We start from the raw sequence: 23,802 nt of genomic DNA, 5'->3' as shown, positions 1-23,802 counted from the left end.
TATTCCACAACATTCATTGCACCATGGCTGAAAAGGAGTTGGACTTGATCAACAAAGTTGATCTTCGCATCGCTCTTGCCAGTACCGACGAACAATTGGAAAGCTCGTTAAAGCTTTACCTCGCCCCGCTACTTTTGAAGCTCAGCAGTCCCCATGCCCAAGTCCGCCAGGCCATCTTCAAAATCATTCAAAACACAATGACACGTCTCACGGCGGCTCGTACCATCAGGCTCCCGGCAGTGGCTTTGTTAGCGCAGGTCAAAAATCCCAAAGTCGCTGATGGTTTAGATGCTTCGACCGTCAGATTATATTCATTGTTATTCATATCCAAAGCGATAGATCGTATGTCACCAGATGAAAAGCGTGAATTGGTGCCCGACGTGCTCCACGACATCAGCGCTTTTGCGCCGGGTATCGGGGCTCGTCTCTTTAGCATCTTCTGTAAGTTGATAAGTGGATGGAAGGCTCCAGAGCACGATTCGATGGAGTATCAAGGGTTGCTCAAGGACTTGGACTTTGGAGCCCACACGGCCGACGAAGCGTTTGTGTGTGCGAAGGTGGCCCGGTTCTTGATGTTGCAGCCCAACAGCACGCCCAATCCAATTCCATCACCTGGCTTGAACATCGCCGACGTGAGCTTTTTCTCAAAAGATGCTGGGATAACCTACAAAACCCCGCAGGAAATCTTCTTGGTGAAGCGAGACTTGATGGAATTCTTGAAGGTGGGATTCCTGTCGCTGAACTTGCGTCTCCCGTTGTTGGTAGCGTCTAGCGACCTGTCTTCTGCCATCAACGACTCGGCAGAGATCTTGTATCGAAAGTTGAACGTGGACTTGGAAGATGAAGTGTTTGTGGGGCAACTCATTGACTTGTTCACTGGCAACGAGCAGAGTGGTACGCCTCCAGTCAATCCTGTACTCCAAGAGAAGATTCTCTCACAACTCACCAGAAGTGTGACAGCCACTAAGAACGGTAATATCGCCAAGGTCACAAACTTGGGACTTTCAACCAGCTACTCAAAGCTCAAGCAAGTGACTATTCAGTTTATTAAATGGATCAGTGTTCACAGTGAGGACTCTGAGAGTGATGCGAGTCAGTCAATGCTTTTATTCAATAAGAACATGGCTCAGAGATTAAAGGAAAGCATTCTCAACGATGGGTGGCCACAAGCATTAAGTGTGCCCGGTAAGTCATACACGGCTACTATGAACCAAAGACTGTCACAATACGAAGCCTTGTGCAATATTTTGAAAGTCTCTCCTGGCTTGTTCCTCGACGAGTTCACGTATCTCGAGTTTCTCTTTGACTCCCTCGAAGGTGAATCTGTTGATTTGAGATCAACAATTCAGGAAGGGTTATCTAGTTTAAAGGTGTTCCTTCCAAAATTGTCTGCGGAGGGTAAGAACCAACTTAAGGAGTTGGGTACCAAATACTTGAGCTCAGACTCGCCCAAGAACGATAATATTCATTCATGTCGATTTATGATCCTCAAGTTCATCAACTGTTGTTTCCCGTTCAATGACTGTGAAGCCCGTTACTTGAATGTGCTTGGGACCGCAAAGACCAACAGGCCAGAGACCATTGAGGAAGCTACCAGAGGTTTGCATCCCCACTGGTTCAATATCACCCAGTCTTCCAATACTAACGAATTTAAATCTACTTTGGAACTCTTGGGACAAGGTAACGTGGTTGTATTCCCAAACTTCGAGGTATTAGTGCAATTGATAGACGAAAGAATCAAGGATGCCAGCTCCAGTCTGATTATATTCAAGGCCATGGGCCAAGCTATAGAGTTTGTGATCCAAACTTTGGTGATGGAGTCGATCAAAGGCAAGTCTACTGTCATTGTTGCAGATGAGGATTGGTCCGTTCGGTTGGATAAAGCCATCGAGGTCGATACCAAGGTTCGACAATGCCTCAAGCACGAAATAGAGAGATTGTCAGCCTCCGGGGGAAACAGCTTCACTACCTTGCTCAACATTATATTCAGTGCTTTCGAAGGGCAGTACAGTGACTTTTCGTATGTTGATAAGCAAATCACATTTGAATCCACCTTTTGGAAGTTGCTTTCGTTATCATCTTCAACTATCGTGGCTGGGTTGTCTCATTTGGTCGAGCCATTTTTGAAAGTCCTAGCTGATAGAACTTTAGCAGACCTTAGTTTATCTCAGGTCGCAAGGAGCGCTTCTATTATTGCCAGTCATCCCGTTCACCTGTCCGACACTGTAAGAGCTCTTTTGATGAGACTCATCACAGCAGATTTGCCCCCTCACAAGTCCAGAGCTAACATTCTAGTGACTGGACACTTGTTTTCTAGACTAGCATTCAGGCAACGGCTTGATGCTATTGACGAAGAGTTGTTCAAGGTATTTGGTGCTAAGTTGTTAGTATGTCTTGAAGATTTTAGCAGCTACTATCAGTCATTAGAATGCATTGGTGAGATGGCCAAGTACGGTTTGTTAGGACCTGAGTTGTCATATCTTGATTCTGATTTCTTAACCAAGGTCGTCGATATCATCACACCAAAGGTGAAGAAGAGTGACGAGAGAACGGTTTTGGCCTTATCGTATATCTCCTTGGCGTTCAAAAAAAATGGTGCATCTGATCTGTTGACAGACTTTGAGCAGCTTATTTACGATACTCACATCTCCAAGCAAACTGAGTATTTATTCACCAGTGGTGAAGCACTTCTGATTTTGGCAGCAGGCTGGGATTCGAGCGTTTTAGAACGATCTATTGATATTCAAGGTGAATCGGTGACTTACATTCCCCGGTCCACTGAAAGATTACCAGTTCTCTTAAACACGATTCTCAAATCTTGTGCCAACACTAAACCTTCTTTGAGAAAAGCAGGGTGCATTTGGTTGTTATCTGTGGTTGACTTCTGCAGCTCTTCTCCAGTAATCAAGGAACATGCCGCAAAGATCCACCTTGCCTTCATGAAATTCTTAGCTGATAGAGACGAATTGGTGCAAGAATCTGCATCAAGAGGGTTGAGTATTGTGTATGATTTGGGTGACGTGGAGTTGAAAGATAGTCTCGTGAAAGGATTGCTCAAATCCTTTACCGATAAAAACTCCACCAGTAAATTGGTGAGTGGAACTGTTGATGAGGATACTGAGTTGTTCGACAAGGACTTGTTAAAGACCAACGATGGATCTGTATCTACGTATAGAGATGTGTTAAATTTAGCCCTGGACGTTGGGGATCCAAGTTTGGTGTATAAATTCATGTCGTTGGCTAAGTCGTCTACGCTTTGGACGTCAAGGAAAGGAATGGCTTTTGGATTAGGGTCTATTATGTCAAAGACTAGTTTAGATGATATGATGGCCAAGAACAAATCTTTGGCAACCAGATTGATTCCTAAGCTATACAGATACAAATATGATCCCAGTACGTCGGTTTCTACTTCCATGAATCAAATATGGAATGTATTGGTGACAGACAGCTCAAAGACCATTAAGGCCCATTTCAGTGATATTTTAGACGAATTGTTAAAAGGAATGGGTAACAAGGAGTGGAGAGTCCGGCAAGCTAGTACAACTGCCATGAACGATTTGTTGAATGTGGTTGAGTTTCTGGTGTACGAACCGAGACTTGAAGACATTTGGAATATGAGTTTTAGAGTGTTGGATGATATCAAGGAGAGTGTTAGAAAAGAGGCCAGCAAAGTAACCAGACTATTGGCTAACATCTTGACCAATAGCAGACAGCAAGGTGGAGGCTTGGATAAGTTGATTCCATTTTTGTTGGGAAATAAGGGTTTACTAAGTGAAGCTGAAGATATTAGAAGCTTTGCTCTAGATACTATCTTCAAGTTGATCAAGAGCAACAATAAAAATATTAAACAATATATTCCTATATTGTTGGAGAACTTTATCGGCTTAATGTCGACTTTGGAACCTGAAATCATTAACTATTTGGTGTTGAATGCCGACAAGTATAACCTTAAAAATAATGACATTGATGCAAGAAGATTGCAAAGTTTGGGCCAGTCGCCAATGATGGATGCTATAGAAAAGCTCATTGATCAATTGGATTATGAAATTATGGAAGAAAGTGTCAAAGTCATAATCAATTCAGTCAAGAGATCGGTAGGACTTCCCTCCAAGGTGTGTGGAAGTAAAGTTTTGGTAAGTCTAGTCAACAAGAAGTACGAATTCACTAAACCCTATGGAAATAGACTCATTAAGGCTGCCATGGGGCAAATCACAAATAAGAACGACACCATTTCTTCATCCTATGCTATCTCTGTTGGATACTTGAGCAGACTTTCGTCTGTAGATGTGTTGGTCCAATATGGTCAAAAGTTGAAGGGTTTGTACTTCGAGTCCGGTGATGAACGTAACAGACTAGTGGCTGCAATTGCTAGCGAGAGCTTTTCTAAGTATTCCAACGAAAAGTTTGAGCTGGTAGCTGCTGAATTTCTTCCGTTGACCTTCATTGGCATGAATGATATTGACAAGGAGGTTGCCAAGGTGTTTGAAAAGCAGTGGATAGAGAATACCTCTGGTTCAAACGTCTTGAAGTTATATTTGGCTGAAGTCATTGACCTCATGTCGAGCTATATCAAATCGCAAAACTACCAAATCAGGCAAAATTTGGCCAAATCTGTGGTGAAGTTGACTAACGATATCAACGATTTTAATGGGTTATCGAATAATTTGATCATGAAGATCTTTGACAGTTTGATTGAAAGTTGTAAAGGAAAGTCATGGCAAGGAAAAGAGCAAATACTCGAAGCATTGGTGAACTATTCAATCAAATTAGACTCGGTTTTGCAGCAGAATGATGATTTGTTGCAAACCATCAGCAATGTTGTGTTGACTGAAGGGAAGAGAAAGAACAAGGATTATCAACGACATGCTCTTAAGACCATGGGGGTTTTCTTACACAAGTTTCCCAACGAGGAATTGACCGAAGTGTACTTAGAGTTCATGGAGCAGATCATCAACGACGAGTATGAGGAGGATGACAGTGATGAGGAAGACAACATGGATGTTGACAACCGGTCCAAGAAGCGGATTAATAATAGCATGAACAATAAGCTTGAAGAAGAGAAAATCGTTTATATCAGCAATTTGTTTGAAGCATTTTCGAGGGCTTCCCCCAGCAAGGAGATGTTCTCCTTGATGTCTAAGTCTATTCTCAAGTTATTGAATGACGATAATAAATTCGAAATCACTTGGAGGTCAAAGGTGTGTGGTAATGAATGCTTCAGTCGAGTAATAACTGAATTGGGAGAGACTGAGTTTGAAGTTGAAAGCTTGTTCCAAATATGGAAGAAATTAAGCGAAGTTTGCAGCAACTTCAACAACATAGAGAATGTCAAGGTCAAGTTCATCAGAAACTCCAAGCAGTTCATCAAGTACCTTAAGAACTTGCATTACTTAGATAAAGTCCGAGCAATAACCAGTGCATTGGAAACGTTCAATTCTGATTCTACAATCATTAAAGCAGAGTTAAGTAAAAGTTAGATAAGTTGTATACATTTGTTTCAATAGCCTATATAACAAATTACCATCTGGTTTAGTTACCACCTCTCAATCTCAAAACCAAGTGAAGAGTGGATTCCTTTTGGATGTTGTAGTCAGCCAAGGTTCTTCCGTCCTCCAATTGCTTACCGGCAAAGATTAATCTTTGCTGGTCTGGTGGAATACCTTCCTTGTCTTGGATTTTAGACTTGACGTTGTCAATGGTGTCGGAAGATTCGACTTCCAAAGTGATGGTCTTACCAGTTAAAGTTTTGACGAAGATTTGCATACCACCTCTTAATCTCAAAACCAAGTGAAGAGTGGATTCCTTTTGGATGTTGTAGTCAGCCAAGGTTCTTCCGTCCTCCAATTGCTTACCGGCAAAGATTAATCTTTGCTGGTCTGGTGGAATACCTTCCTTGTCTTGGATTTTAGACTTGACGTTGTCAATGGTGTCGGAAGATTCGACTTCCAAAGTGATGGTCTTACCAGTTAAAGTTTTGACGAAGATTTGCATACCACCTCTTAATCTCAAAACCAAGTGAAGAGTGGATTCCTTTTGGATGTTGTAGTCAGCCAAGGTTCTTCCGTCCTCCAATTGCTTACCGGCAAAGATTAATCTTTGCTGGTCTGGTGGAATACCTTCCTTGTCTTGGATTTTAGACTTGACGTTGTCAATGGTGTCGGAAGATTCGACTTCCAAAGTGATGGTCTTACCGGTTAAAGTTTTAACAAAGATTTGCATTGTAATGTATTGATGTATCAGATATAGTTGATAGCGAAATAATGTGTGTGGCGATTTCACCCCTTTTTATAGTTTTTGTGGAAATGAGGGTTTTTAATCGTCAGGTATTTTGAATTGCTTTTTCCTTCTGCCCCATTCTAGAAAGGGTACCAGGTGAGGCTCGCGCGGCGTGCGGCGACACATCGTGCCAGCGCTGGCACCAAGGCTAGTGCGAGGCTGGCGAGAAAAAGGATCTTAGCGACATTAATTGCGCGACATCTATGCTGCTGACACATTTGTTCAGCTAGGCGCAACTCTTGCAACCACAAAAATTGAATGGGTCTGGTGGTCGGCTCCTTGGTAGTGATATATAAAACGATCGGCATATAGTAGGTACATCGATGAGTGTCAAATCTATGGCCTCATTTTTAATGCTGTTAAGAAGAACAAGCCGTTTCTTTTTGTTACCGGAGGTGATCTCCGGGAGATTGATGCAAACCCGCTGTAAGTTGCTGGCGACGTTGAGTTCGCAAAAATAGGGGATTGGAAAAACCGGCATATAACGTGGCCGAGATATTGATCCCGAACGACCTCCGAGCTATTGTGGCCCTAACCGGTGGCCCCCGGTAGGCTTGCCGGTGGGACCAACCCAATTTCCGAGGGATAGATGAAACTTAACAGCTAGGCTCCTAGGGGAACTCTAACAACTTGAGCTCCTGGAAGTCCGCTATCTGACTCATACAATCACCTACCCTAACCCATCGCCCGCCAGAGACACCAATTCAGTCGCACCTCCTAAAACCCCCAATTCTATCCTGCTAATATTGTCGCACGCCGCTCCCGACGTTAACCCTCGAGTGACTCTAAAGCATAAGCGAGAAGTTACACAAAGAAAAATTTTTGTTCACAACTCTGTTAAGGAATTTGATCATAAGATATCAAAAAATTAAGAAGCTTTTAGTTTTTTCTATCTCCCCATTAAAACTTTTTCAGTTTTCACCTGAAACAACTTCCCCAACCAGGTTCGTGTTGTAAGGTGTAAGAAGCTGACCCCAAGCCAATTCCTTACCGGTTATCCCCATCAAATTTACTAGGAAATCAAATCCATCGGCTTCTGTCTTGTGATTGATATCAATACCCATCACATCACTTTTTTAAACCATCCAAGTGTAACATCCACAAAAGCCTTGCAATATGTATTAGTTACTACTTGTATTGCACGTATCTTCTTTTGTAAACTCCAAATACTCCGTTTACCAAACCTCCAGCAACCCATTGTCCTAGTTAACTTCAACAAATTATGAGTCAGTTCGACCAAACAGAACTAGCCGATAGCTCGTTCTCAGAAGCATCTCCCGACCGATTATCTTTCAAATCAGCCAAACTGTCGACAGCATCGTCTCTAATAGCCGACTACACGGGATCCCGTTCCAAGAAAGACAAGGTCAAACCATCTTTTAACTACGATTTAGACGTGTTTAAGTTGTGCCAGAAGTATCTTGACGAGAAGAACCATCATGGGTTAGCGTTAATCGCCCGACAACGAGGATTGCCACCGTTTTTGCGATTCAAAATATGGCCCGTGCTTCTCAAGTACCACCCGTACGTAGTAAAGCCGTCGATTCAGCCGGACAATGAAAAGAAAGACTCCCAGATCACCGAGGAAGAGCTCCGCCAGATGATTAAAAAAGACCTCAACAAGTACTTGATCCGGCTTCAATATTCCCGTGGTGGTAGCATCAACAACCAACCCAAAGTCGGCCCTGAAGGGGGCGACGGCGAAGAAACCGAGTCCGACGAGTCCCGAGTCGAGAAACAGATCTTCGAGACATTAGAGAACTCGGTGGTGAAGTTCTTCTTGAAGTGGGGGAAAATCCTCAAATACGATGGTGCTTTGACGTGGATAGCGTTGGGGTTGGCCGAATGGTTCCCTCCCATCGCCAAAACCCATTGGGTATTGGTGGGAAGAGACTTGTCGTCCACCAACAACAACTCGGTCAAAGACATGTTCACAGATTACTCGAACTATATGGAGAACATCCCTGAGTTGAAACTGTACCTTGACAAGTTGGTGGATGATGAGACCATTTCCACCATGTCGTTCCACGATGTCTACGAACGTCTTGTTCTTGTGCTCTTGCACTGTCCATCAAACAAGTTGCAGTCGCCCGGCCACCGATCCAAGTGGTCTTCCAACATGTTGAACAACGAGACCCTTTTGAACTTACCTGCCAACGGGTGTTCGATTGAAGAGCGAGTGACGTTTTTCATCTACATTTTCAAAAAGTTGTTGCCCGAATTGGCCCATTACTTCAGTGAAGAACAGATCTTGAACAAGTTCGGCTCTAATGACGACGAGTGGTTGATTTGGTGGTTGAAGTATTGTGGGTCCAAAGTATGGTCCCGTTTGGACAGAGGGAAGATCTGGGATCTTCTCCTTGGATTCAAGTTCAAGACCCCTGGCAAAGACTACAATGAACAGCTCCGATTGGATGCCAACTTACTTAGTAAGTTGGGAAACACCGACATTTTCTGGTCCCTAAGCTTGGATACTTTCAACTCCAATTCGTTCATTAATCTTGCCAACTTGAACGTCTCGCAAGAGATTTATGCCAACGAGGTGGAAATCCCTTTCCCCAAAGTCAATCCGCATGTTCAGTTGGTTTTTATCGCGGTGGCATTGTTGAAGTCCAAAGAAAACACTCTAATCGAGTTGGATCAACATGAGATCAGGCAGTACCTCTCTCGATTACCTACCAATTCCTACAACTTGACGAACAAGTATCATATTTTCAAACAGAAGTTCGATAAAATGAGGGAAGACGAAAGCAGCAAGCCATCGTCACGTTCGTCTCGGTCCTCCACCATCGACCTTACCCCCAGAGACCCATCTGGGTCATTACTGGTTTCTCCAGATCTTCACAATAATATGATCACAAACGACTCCCAGGAAAACCACTCGATTGACTTTATGGACAACATCATCAACGAGGCCGGCGAGCTCTGGCGAAAGTGGTTGTGGCTTGAAAACGAACAGTAGCATAGACTTTATGATATAGACCCAATTGACGTATATTTATTAGTTGCAAATCGCGATGAGATGAGAAAAATCAATTCTTCCACATGAGCGATAAAGAGTCCAAAGACGAAAAGAGACAGCGCAAGTTGGAGAAGAAGCAGAGAAAGGCGCAGGAGAAGGCCGACAGCACCACATCGGATCTCGAGGAGATTGAAATCGACTTGTCTGCCGATATACCCTTGAATAAAAAGCAGCAGAGATTGTTGAAGAAAGGAAAGTTGAACTTGGACAAAATCAGGAAAAAGCACCCAGCACCAAAGCCTGCTACCGATGAGGGTGCAGATGGTGAAGAAACACAATCCAAGCCCGAGCGATCCAAGTTCGGTGTTTGGATCGGGAACTTGTCGTTCGATACCACCAGAGAAGACATCTTGAGGTATATCAAAGCCAAAACCGACGTGGAAGAAGATGACATTGTACGGTTTAATTTGCCTAAAAAGCAGAATAAAATCAAAGGATTCTGCTATGCCGACTTCAAGACAGAAGACCAGATGAACCAGGTTATCAAGCTCAGTGAAACCAACTTGAACGGACGGAATCTCTTGATCAAAAATGCCCAGTCCTTTGAAGGAAGACCTGAAGCAGATAAATCTGATAACAAGCTCATCAGTGCCAGCAAAAACCCTCCTTCACGAATTCTCTTTGTGGGAAACTTGAGTTTTGACACCACCGAAGACTTGTTGGAAGAGCACTTCAGACACTGTGGAGAAATCATCAAGATCAGAATGGCTACTTTTGAGGATACGGGAAAGTGCAAAGGGTTTGCATTTGTGGATTTTAAAGATGAGGCTGGAGCCACCGCAGCCTTGACGTCGGCGTTGACCCGTAAACTCATAAATAGGCCCGTGAGGATGGAATATGGTGAAGATCGGTCCAAGAGAACACCTAAACGGTTTTTGGACTCAGAAAGATCTAATGCTCGTGAGCGCACTGCCGGAGAATCTAACGACCATCATGAACCTACTGGTGAAACAGCTAGTGAACCAGTGTATAGACCGCCAGTCAAAAGACCCAGAAGAGAATATGAAGACAAGTCAAGAGTCAAGTCTTCGGTGGCGTTGGCGAATGCACAAAGAGCTAGTGCTGCTATTGTGCCATCTTCTGGTAAGAAGATCACTTTCGATTAGAAACTTTAAAATGTAAATTCAAACTATGACAATAAACAACTAGTTTTGGATCCTGGCCTTGTGTTTCAAGAACTCTTCTTCAGAGATCTCAAAGTAGTCCGGATCGTTCTTGTGCTGGTCAAACTCAGAGTCGCTGACTTCTTCGTACTCGGAGTATGATTCATATTCGGAGTCGGTGGGGGCAGTCGAAGCTTTGGAGTAAGCTGGCTTTGGAGCCGCAACGGGGACCGCTTTGGCAGCGGGTTTTGGTGTAGACTTTGTTAAGGAGGAAGTGGGTTTTGCAACTGGCTTTTCCTTCGAGTCACTAAAGATCTTTTTCCAGCCCTTCTTAAGACTGTTAGATCTCTTTCCATTTTTTGCAGCCGCACCTGAAGCCACACCGGTGGCAGCAGCGGCTCCCACGGTGGCAGCAGCAGCCGCAGCAAGAGGTTTTTTCAGGCTCTTTTCCTCTTCCTTTTTAGAACTGGCTCCTTTCTCAGAGATATCTGGTAATTCACTGCTAGTTCCTAAAAAAGCCTTGGAAGACGATTGAAGTTTGATTTCATCCTTGGGGACCTTGTCAGGAACAGAGTCTTCCACGGAAGAAGAAGAAAACATTTTGGCCTTGGTAGATCTATACAACTCGGAGTCATCCAACTCGATTTGTTTGGTCAATCTGGCCACCTCCTGTTCTCTTTCTTCGATTAACCTTTGCACCTCCTCAACCTTACTGTCCTTGTTGACGGTATTGGCTAATCTCAACTTTTCTTCTCTCAACTCTCTGATCTTCTTCAAGTTTGTGACTTCCTCCAACAATCTCTGCTTCTGCAATTCTTCAAAAGCCAATCTTTCTTCAAAGAGTCTTATCTTCTCCTCGTGTTCTTCCTTCAACCGGGAGATTTCATCCAACTTTCCTTGGGCGATTTTCTCGGCTTCCAACCGTTCGGCTTCGCTTTGTTGCTGCTGCTTGAGCTTCAACTCTTCGATCTCCTTCTGTAAAATAAGAGCCTCTCTCTCTTCCTTTTCTTTTCTCCGTTGGAAAACACTTTCATAATACTGTTGTTCTTCCACCAACCGTTGCTTCTCAGCCTCTCTGGCCTTGATTCTTTGTTGACGTTGATACTCAGGTAAACTCTTGATTCTCTCTTCTTCCTCCTTTTCGGCCTGTTCTTGAGCGAGTCTTTCCTCTTCTTCCTTTTCTGCCTTTTCCTTCGCAGCCACCGCAAGAGCGGTGGCTTCGGCTTCAGCAGCAGCTTTTTCTTCAGCCTCTTTCTTCTCTAAAGCAGCCTTTTCTTCGGCTTCCTTCTTTTCTAAAGCTGCCTTCTCTTCGGCTTCCTTTCTTTCCTGTTCAGCCTTTTCTTGAGCTTCCCGTTCTTGTCTAGCAAGTTCATCCTGGACTCTCTTGGTCTCAGCTTCTTCTTGCAACCGCTGTCTTTCTAATTCTTGCTCGATTCTGGCGGTTTCCGCTGCTTCTTGTGCTTCGGCTCTCTTTCGCTCGTGCTCCAATGCCACAGCCTTGGCAGCAGCCAGTTTTTCTGCCTCCCAGTTGGAGAAAGCAGTTTTGGCCTCCGCCAACCGTGAGGTTCTGGATTCCTTCTCATTGCCCAAGAAGGTCAACTTGGCAGCGTATGCAGACAATACACCGGCCAAGGCACCCACCTCGGCTGTCAAAGCTGAGTGGCTGGTTTTCTTTGTGGACAAACCCTCTTTGGCCGATTGCAACTTGGTGGTTAATTCTTCCTTGGTGGCAACGTTCTTGGCGATTCCGTCGTTCTTGTCGCCCAAATCCACCTTCAAGTTCTCCAAAACCTTCAATTTTTCGGTCAACTGGTTGGTCAATTCGTCGATCCTGGAAGATAAGTCCGAGTTTGAGTTGTCCAACTCCGTCTTTTTTTCTTGCAAGGTCTCGATCTCCTGGGTGGTGGTTTCCTGGCCCTCCTTGGCAGCAGTGAGCTCCTGGTTTTTGGTCTCCTTCAACTCGTCGTGGTTCTTGATCAAGTTGTCCTTATCGACCTCGTGCTGCTCGACCGCATTCAACTCACGCGACTCAAAGTCCTTCTTGGCAGTTTCAATCTCTTCCAAGGTGGTGGCCTCGAAAGTCTCCGCCTGCTTGTCGTTTTGGGTCATTTTTTGGGTGATGTCGCCGAGTTTCTTGGTGATTTCACCGTCAAACTTGGCCTTCTTACTGGCGATTTTGGACAAGTGCTTGTTGAAGTCGTCCTTCAACTTGCGCTCGTGGCCCGCAACCTTTCCACTGATGACCTCCTGTCTCTTGATCTCATCTTCGTTTCGGGTCTTAGAAACCTCGTCGTTGATGCTGGTCAAAACGGGAGCCACCCGCAAAGCTGCGATTTCCAACAACTGTTTCTGGGTCATCTTAAGACCACTGCCCAAGTCGATGATCTTGTTGGGGTCATCAATACGCTTGGACACGGAGCCGATGGCGGCGGCGTTCAATTCCTGGTACCGGTTCAATAACTTGGGTTTGTCCTTCAATTTGTCCAAGATTTCCTGGTTGGGCAATTCTACGGGGGCGTACTTGGTTTGTGGTTGGACGACGAGTTCGATGGGGGCGGAGGTGAGTTCGGCCGCTTTGGTTTCGGTTTCGGCAGTGGCTTCGACTTCTTCAGTTGGGGCTGGTTTGGCGACGTCTTCAGTTGTTTCAGTTGTTTGGGTGGCTTCAGTGGCTTCAGTTGCTTCGACTTCTTCGACTTCTTCAGGTTCTTCAGCTTCTTCAGCTTCTTCAGCTTCTTCAGCTTCTTCCGTTTCTTCAGCTCCTTCAGCTTCTTCCGTTTCTTCAGCTCCTTCAGCTTCTTCTTCAACCTTTTCTTCCTGTTCAACCTCCTTCTTCTCTTCCTTCTTCGCCGCCTCCTTTGCCGCCTTCTCCTTCTTCGCCTGCGCCTCCAACGTTGGATGCGTGGTGAACTTCTTCGGAACCTGTACTCCCTTAATGGTGTTGTTGTAGGCAAACTCCTTTCTCAAGTTCCTACTTCTGCCTTCTCTAAAAGGAGAAACCCACTTGTCGGCCGAGGCCAATTGCTTCAACTTAGAGCCTGCTTGGCTCTTGGACGTGGTCGACGATGTCACTGACACGTTATCACTTTCAACTACCTCAGACATGTTGGTTTTGTTGAAACTAATGAGCGCTAATGAAATTTCATGATAAAGGGGTGAGCAAGGAAGTGCTTGGGTGTGTGCAGGACGAACCATTCCACCGCGCAGCCAGCACCGTTGCACGAGACACATAGCGCGCTGCCACCGCTGCTCCCACCACCGTAGTATTCCTCCCGCCTCCCGCGCACCGTGCACCGCGCACCGCGCACCATCCCAACCGTCTCCACCATCCTCAAGATCATTTGCGGAGGGTGAGAATTTTTCCCTACTCACCAAGGGATCTAACCCATAGTTTCACCACACCCACCATTCCACCCCCATTGTCCCCCGTATCCTCGACGTGCAGCCTGCCACCCCCTTGAACCTTCCAGCTGCACCTTCCACCTTGCGTCCCCCCGTCTCCCCTGCTGTTTTGTGTTGTCATCTGTGCCGCAAATGACTACGGTCCTACCGATATCCAGTTCGTGTCATACACTCCAGTTGCCCCCCATGGAGGGCGATGACCGCCTTAACTTGAACGTACGAACCGGATCGGCATCCACTCTCTACAACTCGCTTGTGTTTACGTTTGGTGGCCTCACAATTGGCTTGGACATCCCGTCGCTCTCAGTGCCCGAGATCCTCACCATTTTCAATGCCAGGCTCATTAACCAGAAACTGAAGAACTTGCTCAAATACATATCGGGCGAGCTCTTCTACCTCAGCTTGATCGACAGGTGCTGGTCGCGTGTCGTGCTTGCTGACGGTTGTCCTCGGCCCAACCCCCGGCTTTTCCACGAGATCTTGGCCTATAACAACCATCTCTACTTATTTGGTGGGTTGGTCATCAACCCCAAGTATAATCTCCAGGAATCGGCCCAGGTGGACTCCATCCCCCACGACCTCTTGGTTCCTAGTAACGACTTGTGGGAATTCAACTTGGAACTAAATACCTGGAAGTTACTCTATTCTCCAGAAACTTGCAACCACCCATTCGTGCCAACTCCCCGGTTCTGCCACAAAATGACCACCTTGACGTCGCTATCGTTCATGGGTAAGCCCGACCACTTTGGGGTTTTCATTGCTGGTGGTAAAGATATCAACTCCAACTTGTTGTACGATAACGTTGTGTTTGACCTCGTTGATGGCAAGTTTTTCGATCACGAGATTGAGTTGCATTTCTCCAATACCCACGGGGACTTCTCGGGAGTTCGAGAGTCGGGAGCTTTGAACGTTGACTACTACAATTCGATCATCGTCAACATCAACAATCAGTTTAATCACTATTATAATGAAAACGCAGACCATCTTCATCCCCCCAAAAAGTCCAATCCTAGTGATACCAACAGCCACCACGACAACCCCGATGAGGGAGAACTCAAAGACAAGCCCACTACGATATCCGAATTGCGCAAAAAGTCCGGAGAATCAATCGTGGTATACTCTCCTGTTAACGATTCCACAAAACTGAAAAACCCGTTGCTATCATTTAAAGTAGGAAAGACTATCAAAGACGGTAAGGTATTGCCTGTGCACAGAAAGGTTCAGCAGCAAGAAGAACCGTCCACAAAAGTTGTGCCCCATAATCTTCGGTATCCTACTGGGGGTCTTTTTGGTCAGAACCTCATCATTACCGGATTTCTTCCCAATGACTATGACATCTCGATCTTTATTTTCAACAAACCAACCGGAAAATGGTCCAGGTTGAATATTTTTTGTAATCACGACTATGGATCGCATAGATTCTGGGGTGGTTATGCCTGGCAAAGTCATCATAAGGTGGTATTGATTGGAAACTATGTCACTTCAAGGACTACTTCTTCCGTCAGATACTTCAGTTGTATGATCACTGTTAGCTTACCTATCACCAATATCTTGGCCAGTTCTGAGTTGGCTGGTGGGGGTCACTATCATGATGCTCAGGGTAACAGAGTATTCTTTGATGACATCAACAAATCTACAACCGATGACACTGACTCCAGTAACAATCCCTCATCCTCAGATACAGAAAATGAGAGAGATGAGGGTAGAGACAGTTTGTTGAAGTCTATTGACAGGCCTTTAACCCCACCAACTGACTCCAGAAGACCCTCGTATGCCTCAAGAGGCTCTAGAGGCTCTGTTTCAACCACTAAATCTCCAAGAGCCATTAGTTTTAGTGAATATGTTCACTATGCGGCGCCAACTACAAACTTTACCACTATTAGGTCGGTATTTCCTCCTGCTGCCATCACTTTGGGCAGAAACTTCTTGGATAGGTATGGGGACTTGGTGGCCGACTTTGAGTTGATCTCTGTTAGCGGAGACAGGATTCCAGTTTCGTTGATGGTTTTGATCCAAAGATGGGGTAACTACTTCATCGACTTGTTGGCTAAAGGGTACGTCTCAGCTGTAGAAAAATTTGACCAGAGCCAGAAATTGACTTCTGTGGACCTGAGGTTATTGACTAAAGGAAGCTCAGGTGTGGGTAACAGTCTCAAATCTGATCCGGGTTTTAAGTCTTCCTTTGTTTCCAACGCCTCATCTTTTTCATCCGAAAATAACCATTCCATAGCCAGCACCCCTTTATTATCCCAATCCAACTTGACCGCCGCATACAATGATTCAGAAGATCCCAAATCCGAAAAATACCATTTGTCGATGCCATTAAATCTGAAGAAATCACAAAAAGATGCTCCTCTCTTCAGATTACCGTTTCAAGATTCGGCTTCAACGTCGTCTTTGGACAGATCTTCCGAACAATCATTAAGATTGCCTCAAGAGAAAATCATTGATCCATTGATCCTGCCTCCTGGCTCTACACCAATGCAAACAGGTGCTTCGGGTGGTAATCGCAAGGATTCGGTGAGCTCTTTCTCAAGTGGAGGCTCATTGATGAATTCGCATTTGCAGGATATTCCTCCTCAGTTGCCTTTACCAACAGAACCAATTCCATCCGTACCCTCAAATCCTTCTTCATTCAAAAGCTCCTCTAGAAAGAATTCGACGGATTTGGCATCTCCCAGAGGTTCATTGATTCACACCTTAACAGCTTTAAGAAGTATTCCCATCTCCAAGTCTCCAAGAGGATCACCTTTTAATTCTCCTAGAGCCTCTGTTTCTCAGCAGGGACATGGAAATTTTGTTGGAATGGGGATTATTGATGCTGACTTGAACAGTTCTCCTATCCCAGGCTTAAAGCTTACTACAATGTCTGCCAGTGCAAGTGGTAGTTCTCGCAGCAGTGGTTCTCCTACTCCTGATGAACCTAAAAGCAGACAGTTACCTGGAACTGAAACCGTCTCTAGTGAAGGAGATGCTGACACAAGTAACAAAAGGAAACTGAATTGTACGGATGATAATAGTGTGGACCCATCACTCAATGAACAGAATGATAATGATAAGGGCTTTGATCCATTTGATAATGTATTATTGAACTTTGAAAATTTGGAAAATGGGACCTTCCAAATGGAGAGTTCTTTGATTCCAAGGAAATTGTATATCCCTTTTGCCACTGCTTCAGTAAAAGCCTTCTGTGAATATTTATACACTGGACAAATTGGAAACAAATGGCTTTTGACCCCCACGACGTTGGACAACTTGGCCTTGACCAAGCACTATAAAGTTAATTTGTTGTATGATTTGATCTGTGAGGTGTTGTACGGTATAATTGGAAGAAGAGAGAGTTGGATTGTGAAGCAATCCAGAAGTTTGAAGGAGAAATACTTCAAGTTGCTCCAAGAAACTGGAACTTCGCATGACCCAGACTTTGAATTTCCTCTCGATGAATATGAAGGGTTCATGGATACTGTTGATGATGGATACTTGGATATGGTGTTGTTGAAGAAAACATTGAAGATCCACTCGACAAGTATTTATTCAAAGAGAGATCTGACGTCCAGAAAGTCTTCTAAATCTTCCAGAAGATCATCCAAGCTCTCATCTACATTTGACTTCAACGAAGTGAATGACAAAGAAATGGAAGCAGAGCCAGACACAGCTCCTTACCCTGAGCAAGAAGGAGTAGAAGCTAAAGACAAGGAGAAAGAAACAGATTCCTCAGTGGATTTGAGCTCAACCAGTGATGCTAGCGACACCGACTTTGGTACCGGGTTCTTGGACATCCAGCACGATCTTCCCAACATCGGACCCAGATCAAAATCTGTGTTTGACCGTGGAGATATCGATACCAAGAAGAAGCCGGAAACTGCAACTACAAAAGAGGTAGAAATTGACGAACAGATGCAGAAAGAAATTGATTTGACTTTAACTCTCGAACAACTAGTGTCCCCAGTATCACCAGTTCCAAGCCCCTACATTATTGACTTGATTTTTGAAACGGTAACGTTTGTAGCCGATTTGAAGTTGATGCTTAGAGTCAATAACGTTAAACAAATGGGGAAATTGTTGACCACATTTGAAAAGGATGTGGAAGAACAAATGGCTCGGATCCAAGACCGATACGAGGAAAGACAAGAGGCGTTCAGAACCAGAGATCGCCGTAGTGGATCAGTTGCCATGATCCAACGCCTTCCTCTTCCCAGAACAAGCAGCTATGACAGTGAACAAGTGAGATTGCATCCAGTGGGATCTGCTTCTTCGTTGAACACCATGGGCAGCAGAGCCACCAGCGTGAGCTTGAGCCGAGTTCCTACCGTCAACGACAACGAATCGGCAATAGCCTCGGGGCCCGTCAGTGAGGGCGGCGGTGGTAGTGGCCTCACATCGGGACTTCACACACCCACCGGTTCGACATCCAATCTTGCTTCGTTGCCACTTGAAAGAGCCCGTACCAGCACCAGTCTTCGACCCGGAGCCTTTGGTGGGCTAACACCATTTAAGCCCATCAAAACGGATCCTAAGTTGAACCGAGCCGAAACCAACCGACAGCTTGACAAGCGGATCACCAAGTTGATCAAAAAAGATGAGAAGTTGAAACATCGGGCAGAGAAAGAAGAGAAGACCAGACATTCTCAGATGTTGAGGGCCGAAAAGAAGGCTGATAAAGACACCGATCGGCGGAAAACTGTCTCGAGAGCTCCGTCCAAAACGTTCGATGAAGGCGTTAGTGATTTCGATTCTGCCAGCGTAGTGTCTTCGTCGTCGAAGAAGCATCGCCATGGAATCTTGCACCATCTCGGAGATCGCATCAAATCTCGCACCAACGAAGAGTCTGCCGAATTCAAACGAGTTGTCAGTTCAGATGTCAACAGCATCCATAGTGTGGGCTCTGACAAGAAGAAGCATTCACTCTTTGGCCTTAAAAAGTAGTTAATGATAACGAAGTCAGTACCTTTTCTCTTGTGTATGGGTCTCGCGCGCAAATACTCGCTTTGCGAAGTGCCAAGCGCACTCACCAAACTTCCTTCAAAATGACCTTCAGTGGACCTCAGCCCTCCGAAATCGATCAGGACCTTGTAGCCCATGCTTACGCCAACCTCAACAACCTCCCCAAAGGCCGTGAGTACGAAAAAATGATTCTGTCTGTTCCTTATAACTGCTGGGATCCCAAATTACATATGGCCCGTCACTTGAGCCATGAAATGGCATTGGACTATGGTAACATCCGCATGAAAGATCACGACTTCGACATCTCCAAGCACGCTGCCGCCCGCTTGGCGTACCTCAAGAAAATTTTCGGCAAGATCGAAGACGATATGTTCATTGAACCTCCATTCTACGTGGATTATGGGTGCAATGTGACCATTGGCAAGAGCTTTTATGGGAATTTTAACCTCACGTTTTTGGACTGCACGTTGATCACCATCGGTGACAACGTGATGGTGGGCCCCAATGTATGCTTTACTACTGCCACCCACCCCACCGACCCCCACCAGAGATTGGCTGGAGTCGAGTATGCCAAGCCCATCACCGTGGGGAACAATGTGTGGTTTGGTGCCAACATCGTGGTGTTACCGGGCGTGACGATTGGTGACGGGGCGGTGATCGCTGCTGGATGTGTGGTGAATCGCGATGTGCCTGCCAACACGGTGGTAGCCGGTGTGCCTGGGAAAGTCATCAAAGTGATGGCACTGGACGATGCTCGTGAAGCGGCAATTCGGGACTCCAGCCACGGAAGGCTCTCGTAAGCAACGGGGGATTCTTGGGTATATCCACGACCTATATATTTGTAGTAATACAAAGTTCCAACCCTGTGCTTACTACTTGCCCGATAGTTGACTAATCATGTGGGGAAGCCTGCAAAAAAATAGATCTAACCTGCGTTTGACCCCAGTGTAACCCGCACTTTTGCACGCTTATAAATATTCCCAGCCGCGCACCCCGGCTACTCGGATAACTCCCATTTCAAACACATATTTGCAGCCAATATGCTGCAGAGCTTACAAACGCAGTAAGTTGATATGGCTATAAAACACGTAGATTATCCCCTTCAATTCTAATTCATTCCCAACAACAATTATAACATCTATCACAATGTCTTCTCAAACTACTTACTTCATCACCGGTACCAACAGAGGTATCGGTTTAGCCTATGTCGAACACTTGACTTCCGACAAATCCAACTTGGTTATTGCAACCGTTAGAAGTGAAAAGGCTGCTGGTCCTTTGACCGCCCTTAACAGGGACAACTTGAAGATCATCTACCTCGACATGGCTGACTCTTCCGCTAAGTTTGAGGCTGCTTTCAAACAACTTGAACATTTGGCTCCAAACGGTATTGATGTGTTTATCCAAAACGCTGGGATTTCCGGTCCCAAATTCTTAGTTCCAGCTGAACAATATAATGCTGAATCTTACGCTGAAGTCCTCACTATCAATGTGGGAGGTTCTGCAAAGGCTTATAATGCTTTGTATCCTTACCTTTTCAAGGGTACCGGTACCAAGAAAATCGTGTTCCTTTCCACCATTGCAGCCCAAATCGGTTTTCCTGCTGGGGGGAATGCTTATAGTGCCTCCAAGGCTGCTGTTAACCATTTGGCGGTCCAGATTGCTAAACAAAATGCTGGGGCTGAAAATGAATTAGTCAGGAACTCAGCAACGGTGATGTTGCACCCAGGGTTGGTTGAAACTGATATGGCAGAGGAGCCAAAGGCTGTTTGGGGTTCTGCTGGCTTTATTTCTCCCTCAGAATCGGTTGAGAAATCATTGAAGGTTGTGGCTGGTCTTACTGCTGCTGATACGGGAAAGTTTCTTTCCTATGAAGGTGATGAATTACCTTTCGTTGTTTAGAAATATATGTTTGCTTTGTCATTTGCACGCTTCGAATTATCTGTAAATTTCAAGAGTTGGTTGATGAAATGGACCTCGATTGAGAGTCCTTCTACTTTTCGTGAAATTCACATTTTTAAATAAATAGAACAGATTGCAGACTTTTATAAAAGCAATCTCCCGGTCTACGTACATGCCTCACTCTTCACACTTTCTACTCTCCCTGCCCAACAGAGCTTTCCCATTTCTGGAATTTCCCCGGTTTGTTAACCACCTTTTCTACTTATCTAAACCAGTTCGCGACAAATAAACATTTTGAACTTCAAATGTCTGGCTCCTGGAACCAACCAAGTTACTCGGAAAACGATATCGACGACTTCATCATCCCCGATGAAGAAGTTCCTGTCACAAGTAAACCACAAGCATCCCCCAAATCAACTCCCCAGGCGACTGCGTCTGGACCCTCCCAAAATGCATCCGATACAATGTTCTCGTCAATTCCTTGGAATATGAAGGTAGATTTGTCTTCTACTTTCACTCCATTCACCACCTCCAATGCATTCAACAACACTGTCAGAGAGCACCAATATACCGGAGGTGACACACTCGATGAGCCGGTCTTGACGACATTATCCAGAGATTTGTTGAAGATTTGGAAGCGGTTGACTATTGTGATCTGGCCAATTCAATTAGCCAAGTTGGCGAAGAGACAACAAAGTAAACTCGTGGATTTTGCTCAGAGGAATGGTGTCAACATCCCGGAGCTGATCATCAGAGAAAGACGGATTTCTGTTGGTAACGAAGAAGACTTGGAGAATATCAACACCTTTGAAAATATAGAATTAAACAACTTGGACTGGGATCTCTGGGGCCCCTTGATCTTTTCGTTAGTCTATTCGGTGGTGTTGGGAATGTCCAGCAGCACCAAGCAAACAAACTCGGTGTTTTCGGGGTCGTTCAGCTTCATGTGGATCTTCTATGTGATAATAGGTTTAAATATTCAATTACTTGGAGGGAACATCTCGTTTATGTCTGCCATAAGTGCTGTGGGATATTCCATGTTCCCCATCACCATTGGTGAAGTGTTGTGCTCTCTATTAATCTCCTGGAAACTTGTGAGATTGGCATTGATGCTTGTATTATGTTGTTGGAGTATTTACTCTGGAGTGTTGAGTTTGAAATGCTCGGGGGTTTTACCCGGCCGAGTGTTACTTGCGGTATACCCAGTAGCATTGATGTATGCGGTGTTAAGCTGGTTGACGGTAATAACATGAACAAACTTTTGTATATATTTATTAAATTTGCAAATACAATTCCATGGGGTATTACGATTATCTATAAAACAATGTGCAGAATTAATGACATGAGAAGAGTGAGTCCAGAGTAGGCCACAACAGCCCCGCTGTTATGAGATTCATTATCATCATCAGTCGATGATGTGGAGTTGTTAGAATGTGAATGTGAGGATATGGATGAGGATGAGGTGGAGACGATGCTCGATCCAGATCTAGTGCTGGTGGAGCTCACCGACGAGTTCGTAATAGCACCCGTGTATACAGCCGATGTGCCGGCGGAATTGCTCTGCTGCAATGAATAGCTGGTGATTCTAGCATCCCCAAAGCCGATTCGGTTGGCATCCAAGTCAAACACCGTGTAGAACTTCGACAAGAAAGCGGCTCCAAACACCCAGTGCTGGGAATTCAATCCCTGAATCATCGACGCACAGTTTCCGGTCAATCCCTGGGTGGTGTACTGCTCACCTTTGAAGTCACTGACGCTGATTTCAAAGTCGTGGTCGTTGATGGTGAAGGTGAACTTCTGATCTTCAGCATCGCAAGGAAAAGCATAATTACCATTGTTATCGGTGACTAAGTCGCTTCCAAACAACTTCTCATGGAGAGTATTGGCATCCGTCAACGGCAACACAAATCCAGTGGTCCCAGTATCGATGATGGTTTTACGTGAAGAGTCAGACGAATTCAATGCTTTAACAACTGTACCGTTGTCGACCTGGATGTTTTTCAAGTCGATCAACCAATAGTCGTTGTCGTTCTCAACGATGGGGGTGAAGGAGATGTTGGAGCCGGACTCGATGAAGTTGGACTGGTCATCGATGGCCTTGGATCCAAACACAATCAACCCTCCATAGTTGGATGGTAACGACAACACATTACCGTCGTCATCGGTGTACTCAACCGTCTGGTTCGACGACACCAATGACAAGCCAAACATTTGCAGGTCGATTAACTGACCCTGGTTCAATTGGTAAATCAAGTTTTTGTCGTCGCCTTTGGCGGTGGACGAGGGAATCCCCAAAATACCACTGACGTTAAACCCGTCAAACAAATCAGGGACGGTGCTGGCAATACCGAACGTAAAGTTGGAGAGTTCGAAGTTGCTGAATACCAATTTGATGTCGTTATCCTTCCCATTGATCAAGTCTCCCGAGACGCTTTGTCCGCTGTACGTCAACAGAAAATCGGAAAGAATGTGCAAATTTTGGCTAAAGTCATCAAACTTGTTCACCGTCTGCTGCGTGCATGCATCCGACGTGCACGATTCGTTATACACCCAGGACACAGAGCTGCCGGTGTCCAACAATAATTGGAATGTCTCATTATAATTCGTGTTGTTGTCGATCACCTGACTCGTCAAATAGTAGATGGATTTGGTGGTATCGGAAAAAACCATCTGGACGTCGGCGTTTAAGGCGATCGTGGGTGCCGAGCTTGGCAAGGAGCTGGTGGTAACGACGGTAGCGGTGGCAGACCCCACGACGCTGAGTTCGTTTTCGGTATCGTCGGCTTTTTTATAGGAAACAGCGTTGGAGTTGGCCGAAACCACACGTTGTTTGGATGATGAAACCTTCAAGTCGCTGACCCGAAAGTCCTTGACGGGGTGGAGCCCCAAAGCATAGGACGCCAAGTAGCACAAGAAGAATGCTGTTTTCATCTGGCTAGTAAAAGCAGAAGGAAGGAAAAATGCAAAATGACAGCGGGAAAATCCCTTGTTTTTTTGGTGATGCTAGTAGCTATGGCAGCAGACGTTTGGAAACACGGGCCAGGCACTAGAATGGACTATGTATTAATGCAATGTATCCAAAAAGACAGAAAGAGTCGAGGTTGTAATTTCTCGAGTATTTTTTTTCACTAAGTTTCAAAACAGCTAGAGACGTGT

The 23,802-nt window shown here is 45.2% G+C and overlaps 9 protein-coding genes across 9 annotated transcripts; 7 read left to right on the top strand and 2 right to left on the bottom strand. All coding sequences in view use genetic code 12, as the record gives it.

Annotated features, from left to right (window-relative positions):
• Positions 1–23: 23 nt before the first annotated feature.
• Positions 24–5,477, top strand: ECM29 (proteasome component M29; the record flags this gene model as incomplete). Its single annotated transcript, XM_006685582.2, has 1 exon — positions 24–5,477. The coding sequence occupies one exon, from the start codon at positions 24–26 to the stop codon at positions 5,475–5,477; it is 5,454 nt and encodes a 1,817-aa protein (XP_006685645.1).
• A 2,021-nt stretch (positions 5,478–7,498) lies between these two features.
• On the top strand, positions 7,499–9,238 carry OCA5 (Protein required for Brome mosaic virus replication; the record flags this gene model as incomplete). Its single annotated transcript, XM_006685885.2, has 1 exon — positions 7,499–9,238. The coding sequence occupies one exon, from the start codon at positions 7,499–7,501 to the stop codon at positions 9,236–9,238; it is 1,740 nt and encodes a 579-aa protein (XP_006685948.1).
• An 83-nt stretch (positions 9,239–9,321) lies between these two features.
• Positions 9,322–10,404, top strand: NOP13 (Nucleolar protein 13; the record flags this gene model as incomplete). Its single annotated transcript, XM_006685580.1, has 1 exon — positions 9,322–10,404. One exon carries the CDS (start codon positions 9,322–9,324, stop codon positions 10,402–10,404), a length of 1,083 nt encoding a protein of 360 aa, XP_006685643.1.
• Positions 10,405–10,443: 39 nt separating this feature from the next.
• PSN45_005188 (uncharacterized protein) lies at positions 10,444–13,503 on the bottom strand (the record flags this gene model as incomplete). The annotated part of the gene is made up of 1 exon (XM_066158441.1): positions 10,444–13,503. One exon carries the CDS (start codon positions 13,501–13,503, stop codon positions 10,444–10,446), a length of 3,060 nt encoding a protein of 1,019 aa, XP_066014538.1.
• A 483-nt stretch (positions 13,504–13,986) lies between these two features.
• On the top strand, positions 13,987–18,726 carry MDS3 (mck1 dosage suppressor; the record flags this gene model as incomplete). The annotated part of the gene is made up of 1 exon (XM_006685578.2): positions 13,987–18,726. The coding sequence occupies one exon, from the start codon at positions 13,987–13,989 to the stop codon at positions 18,724–18,726; it is 4,740 nt and encodes a 1,579-aa protein (XP_006685641.2).
• A 101-nt stretch (positions 18,727–18,827) lies between these two features.
• PSN45_005186 (uncharacterized protein) lies at positions 18,828–19,544 on the top strand (the record flags this gene model as incomplete). The annotated part of the gene is made up of 1 exon (XM_066158440.1): positions 18,828–19,544. One exon carries the CDS (start codon positions 18,828–18,830, stop codon positions 19,542–19,544), a length of 717 nt encoding a protein of 238 aa, XP_066014537.1.
• A 346-nt stretch (positions 19,545–19,890) lies between these two features.
• On the top strand, positions 19,891–20,646 carry PSN45_005185 (NAD(P)-dependent dehydrogenase; the record flags this gene model as incomplete). The annotated part of the gene is made up of 1 exon (XM_006685884.1): positions 19,891–20,646. The coding sequence occupies one exon, from the start codon at positions 19,891–19,893 to the stop codon at positions 20,644–20,646; it is 756 nt and encodes a 251-aa protein (XP_006685947.1).
• Positions 20,647–20,951: 305 nt separating this feature from the next.
• On the top strand, positions 20,952–21,899 carry PSN45_005184 (uncharacterized protein; the record flags this gene model as incomplete). Its single annotated transcript, XM_006685577.1, has 1 exon — positions 20,952–21,899. The coding sequence occupies one exon, from the start codon at positions 20,952–20,954 to the stop codon at positions 21,897–21,899; it is 948 nt and encodes a 315-aa protein (XP_006685640.1).
• A 61-nt stretch (positions 21,900–21,960) lies between these two features.
• Positions 21,961–23,577, bottom strand: PSN45_005183 (aspartic-type endopeptidase; the record flags this gene model as incomplete). Its single annotated transcript, XM_006685882.1, has 1 exon — positions 21,961–23,577. One exon carries the CDS (start codon positions 23,575–23,577, stop codon positions 21,961–21,963), a length of 1,617 nt encoding a protein of 538 aa, XP_006685945.1.
• Positions 23,578–23,802: the final 225 nt, after the last annotated feature.

Source organism: Yamadazyma tenuis, chromosome 7 (assembly GCF_029203305.1).
Source record: "Yamadazyma tenuis chromosome 7, complete sequence".
NCBI classification, from domain to species: Eukaryota; Fungi; Ascomycota; class Pichiomycetes; order Serinales; family Debaryomycetaceae; genus Yamadazyma; species Yamadazyma tenuis.
This window is presented reverse-complemented; position numbering and strand designations above follow the sequence as displayed.